The 8,498-nt window shown below is 38.0% G+C and overlaps 1 protein-coding gene across 1 annotated transcript in view; it reads right to left on the reverse strand.

The window, feature by feature from the left end:
- Positions 1–8,498, reverse strand: part of galt (galactose-1-phosphate uridylyltransferase) — a 42,971-nt gene that overhangs the window by 4,422 nt on the left and 30,051 nt on the right. The window contains exon 9 of the mRNA XM_013909843.1: positions 8,038–8,121. Coding sequence (XP_013765297.1) covers positions 8,038–8,121 — 84 coding nt within the window. The remainder of the gene's footprint in view (positions 1–8,037; positions 8,122–8,498) is intronic.

Below are 8,498 nucleotides of genomic sequence, written 5' to 3' on the forward strand. Positions count from 1 at the left end.
CTAGCTTTTTTTTTTTTTTTGTGGCGGAAACGGGCTTCCATAGAAATGAGCTGTCTATTTTAAATATGTGTAAACTGAAGCATTTTTGCATAGAACAAAAGTTAAAAGTATGCTGATGTGAATGCCATGTGGAAAAAAGTACAATGCACCATGTTGATAAAGCATTCATAACTCTCTGAAATCTTTCAAGAGATACAAAACATAGCAGGAAACAGGCAGGCATTTAATCCCCTAATTGTCTGCAAGTACAGAATGTATAAATAAAAACCTGGCTATAGGTTTTTGGCTAAGTGCACACTACAAAACCGAACAAAATATGTATTAGCTTAATATTCTAATATTTAAAGGCCTAATTTTGAAATACTGTGTCTTAATTGTTAAACTGAGACAACTCTCCAATGTATCAAAGTCATTCTGTTTGCTAAAAAATAAAGGTGCAGCTACCGAGTCCCTGCTTACAACCTTCAACACATTGCTTTAACTTGACCGGAGTCTTTTGGACTCTAAGAAATGAAACAGACTAGAAGATTAAAGTCAAAACTTAACACAAGATCTGTGGGATCTTTCACCATAGGCAACTTTAGAGTGCTTCAAAGATTTGATATCAAATAAAATAAAAAGAAGAAAGTGATTCGATGACTGTGTCCTCTGGTGCCCTCTGTCCTTTTCACCACACTGCAGTTTGGGTGGGAGTGTTTCATCTCGCCTTTTAAAACTATCTTTCATGTGGGCTGCCTTGTTCCTAGTGACCTCCTTTAGAAAAAAATGATAGCATGACAACTCAGGTGGTAGGTCTTAAAAATACAGGATTTCATTTTCTGAAACTGATCTGTCAAGAGATATTTATGGACCAAAAACTGGCTCTCTGGAACATAACAGATTTCTGAATTCTTTCTTGACTAATCAAAATAATACATTTTAACCTTGTGTTTATTATTTCCAGTCAGATTGCTATCAAACCCTTCCCTGGTCTGAGGATGCTAATGGAAGAAGACACAAGTCACAACAAAAATTAAAAAAATGGGGAATTACAACAGACCAAATAGCAGTAGAGTTGACCTTTAAGCTAAATGATAAATTTAGCATACTGATATGCTCACAAGGACAATGCTAACTTTATAATTTCATGTATTGAGAAAGGAAAACTGATGTCTGACAGGTACTGTGTCTCAGTATTAACTTAATGTGTTACTTGGTTACTTACTGAATGCAAAGACCAGATGAGACTGATGGGAATACAGTAGTTTTGGTCATCATTAATAAAATATTGATTTTGCCTTCTTACATACAGTCAGTGAGCAGTGAGATTTCCTTTCAGTAAAACAACTCACAGGGCACAGGTGCTGCAAGGATTGAACCGACAACCTTTAGCTTATACAAGGATCACTCTGTCCACTCAGCCATGATAGCACTACAGTCCTTTCTGCCATTCATCACCTCATCGCATCACTGCACTGTGCTAACCTCTGCCCCAGCTTGAACACAATGCAAGGACATTTCTGTGGCTTGACTCACAGTATGTAATGTATTTCCTTTACTTTCTAAAGCACAGGTTACTATAAGCCAGTACATTCACGAAGCACCTCCGTAAGAAGCAGAGAACTTTCTGGATAAAGTTTGAAATCTTGCTTTTGTGTACAAGTTGCTTCTTCACCTCAGAAAACTTATTTTGGGCTGATATTTGATATCCAATATAAATTGCAAAAATGATATTTTTCTACAGTTCCCACAAGTTTATTTGCTTTTTCACTTTGCTGTTCTTTCATTTCCCTTATGAGTTATAAATTACGGGGAGGTACAAGAAAAATGGGCGCAGCATTGAAATACATGACGGCAAATAAACATTTGTTAAACTGAAAATACAAAAGAGCAGCAAAACATTTAGAAGAGCCACCTGCAGCATTTTATAAATATGTAAATTTATTTCATCACAAAGGCAAAACGTGTCTTCAGTTCCATGCCAAACCACTGTCATGTATTCAATTCGCAATGACTTGTAACTCAACAACAAATTCAGCTTTCCTCAGAGGATATGACTTGATCGGTTCAACCTGAAATGTAAATTCAAATACTTTTTCTGACTTCACGCATTTTTTTTTCCTTTTCCCTTTTTTTTTTTTTAAGCAAAAAAATGCTATAAAGACATTACATGGATGAAAAAAATAAATAAATAAGTAATGGGCCTCCTACACCTAAAGGGGCTTTTATGATATCTCATTCTAAGTCTATTGATTTGACTGCTTCCACTCTTTTGGGAAGGAATTACACAATAATTTAGAGTATGTTTATGGGAATCTTTGCCCATTCATCCAGGAAAACAACTGATGAGGTCAGTCACTGCAAGCGAGATCCTACCGTCCAACAACAATCTCTGTTCCAATTTATCCCAAAGGTGTTCTGTGTGGTTAAGGTCAGGGCTCTTTGTAAGCCAGCAAAGTTCTTTTTCACCAAAGACATTCAACCATGTTTCATCCAAATTTGGAAGCACAGAATTGTCTAAAATTGTAAACTAAAGTTTAGAGATTTACCTTCACTGGAATTTAGGAGCACAGCCCAACCCAGAACATAAAAAAACCCAAAAAAAAAACAAAATAGCATCCCTCCTCTGCCAAATGTTATAGCTGACACAAGGGTTGCTTAGTCAAGGATTGTCATGATTATTTTTGATCAATATTGAGATCATGATTATTTGTCATGACTATTCATTGATTTTACTGACAGAATTTGTTCATTGGATCTGTAAACACAACACTATTTTCACATCTTCAGTGGATCTTTTTGATTTGGATGGATTGTTAATGCTGGACAATTTATATTAGCAGCAGCTGCTTTGCTTTTCTGGGCCTTCAAGCATTAGTTATACTGTAGTTTTGTCATTTGTGTTTCCAGGCAGTTGTGTAACTTTGCAGTGAACTCTTTACATATGATTCGCTCTTGGTTAACATCACTTTTGCTCAATCCAAAGCACTTATAAATAATGGATGTTGATCCACTTCAAGGGAAAGTTCTTAAACTTCTGCTGTGGCAGACATTTGAACTTTGTTGTACATCTTTTTCTTTTTAATGTATTGTTACTTTTCTAGACTGGTGCAGGAAACTTCAAGCTGCATGGCACAGAAAAAAAAACTGGCTGGTATACTCAGGGAAATATTCAGGCAGTGAATATTTAGAGGACACTTTATTTGCTTTTGCTTCATGTTCTGTTGGTGGAGTGGGCAATTTAAACATCACTCGATCATTGTCATTTAATTGTAAGAAGCCAAAATCATGATTAAGATTAAAACTGCAGCCCTAGATGCACAATTAATCCAAAGAGAACACTTTCATTGCTCAAGGGTCCAATGGTGGATGGAGTGCATTAAACCACTCCATAATGTAATGCTTTCATCCAGCTGCTTGGCCATGGAAACCCATGTCATGAAGGTCTAGCCATAATGTCAATGCCAAAGGAGGTTTGCAACTCTGCAATTGTTGTAACACCATAACATTGGTGGCTGTTATGCACAATGCTATCAGCACTCAGCGACCCTACTCTGTATCTGTACATGGTCTTGACTAAATTATTGCAGTTCCTAAACATGTCCACTTCACAATAGCATAGCATAGAATAGAGTAGAATAGAATAGAATAGTCCTTTATTTGTTATTGTACATGTACAACAAAATTGTAGGTGCTTCACACCAACTGTGCCAGAATAAAATATAAATAGTAGACAGTAGGAATAAATAGCAAACAGGAGAAATATACACAATCAAGAGGGATATATACAAAAATAAGAGAAAGGCACACATTGGAGAACAAAATAGTTGCAAAGTGCTTGAAGGCAGTGCAAAGAAAAGACTTGGTCTGAAAAGAGACTGCATGTGAGTGGCCTGAGTGGTTAAGGTTACTTAGACCATAGCTCAGATTGATGAGGCAATGCTGGTGGGCAAGGGGTAGGGTGTGGGAAGATAGTGTTTGTTGACAATCCGAATGGCCCACGGGAAGAACCTATTTGTGAGTCTGGAGGTGTGGGACCTGATTGACCTGAGGCACCAACCAGAGGGCAGCGGGTCAAACAGTTGGTGGGCGGGGTGCAAGAGGTCACCTGTGATGGCCCTGGTTTTCATGAGACAGGAGAATCCAGCAATGGTCTCCAGGGGTAGCGGAAGGCAGCCAATGATTTTTGTGGTGGCAGTGTTAATTACCCTCTGTGCAGCCTTCCTGTTCTTAGTTGTAGTCCCTGCGTAAAAACACCCAGGCAGTAGGAGAGCACGATCTCTACTGAGGAGCAGTAGAAGGACAGCAGCATCTGGTCCAGGTTATTCTTCCTCAGGACACAGAGGAAGTGCAGCCACTGGTGGGTGACCAGAAACCTGAAGGTGGAGACAGATTTCACCCATTCTCCAATTATAATGAGAGGAGAGTAGACCTATCTGTCCATTACGAGTTTTTTTTTTTTTTTAAGGGTGTTCAGCTTTGGGTTATTTTCTGAAGTTCTGTACTTCCGCTGTCTTATCTCCGTCAGAGATGAGCCCAACCACAGTGGTGTCTTTGGCATACTTGACGATGAGGTTGGTTAGGTGGGTAGGTGTGCAGTCATATGTGTACAGGGTATCTGGTGCTGAGTGACAGTGGGGATGAGGGGTGGGGGTTGAGTCGGATTGATTGAGGCTGGTTTTTGAGGAAATCTTTGATCCAGGAGCAGGTGGCAGGGGGTGTATGGAGGTGGTCCATTTTGGTGTAGGGGTGGGCGATATATCAAATATACTCTATTTATCGCAAGTTTTTCCACGTACGATGGTTCAAAAGGCTATATTGTAACCACTGAGTATAAACTGCCTATTAATAATAATAAAATTAAGCCAGTCTGCGTGTAATTCACTGTGGGGGCGTTTTCTCCCACACACTGCGAATGCATCATTAATTCCCCTTCCCAACTGGAACACTTTCTGCCTAGCATGTGTTTTTATATAGTACTATAGGGAAAATATGGCGACAGTGGGAGTTTCAAACAAGCAAGGGAATGAAACTCGATGTCGTTTGGATTTCACAAGGAGGATATCAAAAAATGCGGTAACAGTATGGTCATTTGTGAAATATCTCTGTGTGCAACCAATGGTTAAAAAAATAGTTAAAATAAAACATTTCAGTTCAGTCTGATTTTTTGTATTCAAAGTAGAAAAAAAAAGTATTCAACAGTCAATTTAAATGAGTACAATTTTAGCCACCAAATGGTTGAGAATAACATGGTGGGTAACATGGAGGTCGCCACGCCTTATTTTGGTGGAATTTGGTCAAATCAATGAATATATATAAGGAATGGAATTACACAGAACGACTTGCTGCAGTAACGACTTGCTGCAGTGGTGGCATCCTATTGCAGTACCGTGCTCAGTGACCTCTTAAGAACAAACCATTCTTTCATAATTGTTTGTAAAGACAGTCTGGGAGGCTGAGCATGACTTTATACACCCATGGCAAGAAACAGAATAAAGCATGATTAAGAGGTGCGTCTCAACACTTTCATCCCTGCATAAAATGGTAAACAGACAAAGTTAACAGTAAAGCATGCTGATATTTCTCCAAAGGGAACCAAAACAGAGCTAAAAAAGAGTAAATATTGAAACACTGATTGCAAGGAAACTAGGATTCTGAGGTGATTACATCTTATTCCTACCCTACCTGGCCAAAAAGGCAATTAGAAAACAATCAAATATGTTTAAGTAGAATCTCAAATCAAAACTAAATGTTGTATATGATAACATTCAGTCAGTATGCCTTTATTAAAAAAAGAAATTTAAGACTGAAGGAGTATAAATTACACCGTGTGTGAGTCCTCTTTATCTGTAAGGCTACGTTCACACTGCAGGCGAAAAACGCATCAAATCTGACTTTTTTGACCCTATGCGACCCATATCCAATTATGGTATGACAGTGTGAACAGCACAAATCCGACATTTTCAAATCCGATCTGGATCACTTTCATATGTGGTCCTGAATCCGATACATATCTGATGTTTTAGAAAGCGTCTGCTGTTTGAACAGTCATGTCGCATTAAATCCGTCTTTTACGTCACTGACACAAAACAGACACCAATTATCAGCGCCCGAAAAGACATCGTTAACGCTTCCTGGCCATCCGGTGTAGAGGAACATTTTATTTGTACTGTATAATCTGCAGATTCTGACAGAAATCTGCATCCTTTGAAGCATGGCTCCTCTCTAAAACAGCAATAAGGATCATTATTACGCCATATGTAAATAACAAAATAACTTTATAACTTAAGGCAAAATTGGGAAACGTAAAGTCTGAAACAGTCAAATAATACTGTTTGGTCTGGGTCTAAACAGAGCGCGTTGTGTGTGACGTCTTCTTTTGCGCATGCGGGCCGCTTTGAGGGTTCACACTAGAGCGCGTTTGCTGTCACAATTTATTTGTAGTGTGAATGAGCAGACAAAAAAAAATGGATTTGATCAAAAAATCGGAATTGAGCATTAAGACCTGCAGTGTGAACGTAGCCTAAGATCTCCTGTTTTACATAAGAGACAAAAAGGTTGTATCTTTTGTAGAAATTTTAAAAATGTAAATATTTCAATGTGTCTGAGTGCACACTAAAGTGGTAACACAGTAAGTGGCTGATGTCAAAGCTGAGACTTTATCAACCAATTTATTACGGCAGAGATGATGCAATTGCAGCAAGAGCTATCTAAACATCAGAAAACGTGTGTTGCACCTTAACGAACATATATCTTTCCAGTGACATTGGACGAGCTGATCAATATTCATATGTTCATTTTGTGTTGTGTATGATGAAGTGCCTTTGCAAAATTATGTTGGGGAGAAAAGACCGATCAAGGAGATAGGTGGAAGACTGGGGATGAGAAGTCCTCTGCATGTTAATTATGCCGATCTGCCATTATTAAAAAGCATGTCAAAGGGTGAACGTTGACTTAATGGAGAAAGGGTGGCACAAATAATTAAATATAACAAGAGGTGGAGAAAAGCAATTGAAAGCTCAAAGAAAAACCAGAGGATGTAAGGAAAAAGGCAAGAAGTGGCATCTTTAATCTTGTGTTGCAGAAAATATAATGCATATGAGGTCAAAGTGGGGTGGATTTTCAGTATTAAAAATCTGCGGGGCTGTCAAAAACATAAGGTGTGACAGAATTTTAATCATCCTCCTTCCATATGACTTCTCATTGGTGCCAATTTGGTGTGGTATGAGAAATCATTTAAATACTGACTATGAAAACACTTGAAAACACACATTTTTATAGATTATTCTATAATAACTGCACTAGCTGATCACTCAGATTCAGTCAAATCATGCAAAATTGATTAGATGGAACTTTACAGTATAAATTGATAACGACCCAAAGCACAGTGCAAAAGCGAACAAAGAGGTTCTCAAGGAAAAGGAACTGGACATCCTTCAACGGCCAAGTCACTCACCTGATCTCGACCAATAGAGCATGCACTTCGGTTGCTAAAGGCGAAACCAAAGAACGAGAGATGGACAAAGCAAAAGCCAAGTGATTGCAGTAAAGGCCTAGCAAAGCATCTCAAAGGAGAAAATGCATCATTTGGAGATGCCCGAGGGTTCTAGATGTCAGGCAGTAACTGAATGCAAAGTAGTGAAAACCTCCTAATATTTAAAATTGTTAGTTTGTTCAGTTAATTTTGAAAATGAGGCATTGTATAAAAATGGCTATAATTGCTGAACAGTTAAGGCAATACGTTTAGTAAACCCCTTGATTTAAAGCTGAGAGTCTGCACTTCAAGCACACCTTGATTGACTGATTTAAAATCCACTGTGACAGTTCACAGAAGAAAAGATATACAATCTGTGTCATTTTCCAAATATTATTATATGGATATATTACAATATTTTGTAGTAGTCTACATGTGATACATCCATCTATTTATTTAAACTAAAAGTATCTTGAAAGTTTTCTGCCATCTGTCTCTCATATTTCTTTCACTCTCTTAAACGATCATAAAAATATGACTGTTTCTTTTTAATTCCCCCCCGACCATGCCACTTTTTGTCTTACCATGCCAGCCCATGGAGTATGGAAAAGAGACTTCGAACAGATTGTCATATTTGGTCAGTAGTCGCTTCATAATGGCAGCCAGACCTGACAAACAGTAACACAGACATAGATATAATGACTAAAGGCAAATAGTGTGGAAAATAGGGAGCATGAATACATTTACATATACTTATATACCTGTGTGCATAGTTAAAAAATTAACTACATGAGGAAGGGAAGCTGAAGCAAGGGTGTAAGAGTGAAAAAAACTTTAAATGTGAAATGAGAAACAAATGCAAGCAAAAAAGCTTTGAACTGAAAAATTAAAAAATAAAAATCAGTATTTTGGAGGGAAACTGGAAAGAAACTGGAAAGAAAAAAGTCCATAATAATTAGTATACAAACAATTACACACACACACACACACACACACACACACACACACACACACACACACACACACACACACACACACACACACA

Source organism: Pundamilia nyererei, unplaced genomic scaffold (assembly GCF_000239375.1).
Source record: "Pundamilia nyererei isolate P.nyererei 1_Seehausen unplaced genomic scaffold, PunNye1.0 scaffold00032, whole genome shotgun sequence".
Taxonomy (NCBI): Eukaryota; Metazoa; Chordata; class Actinopteri; order Cichliformes; family Cichlidae; genus Pundamilia; species Pundamilia nyererei.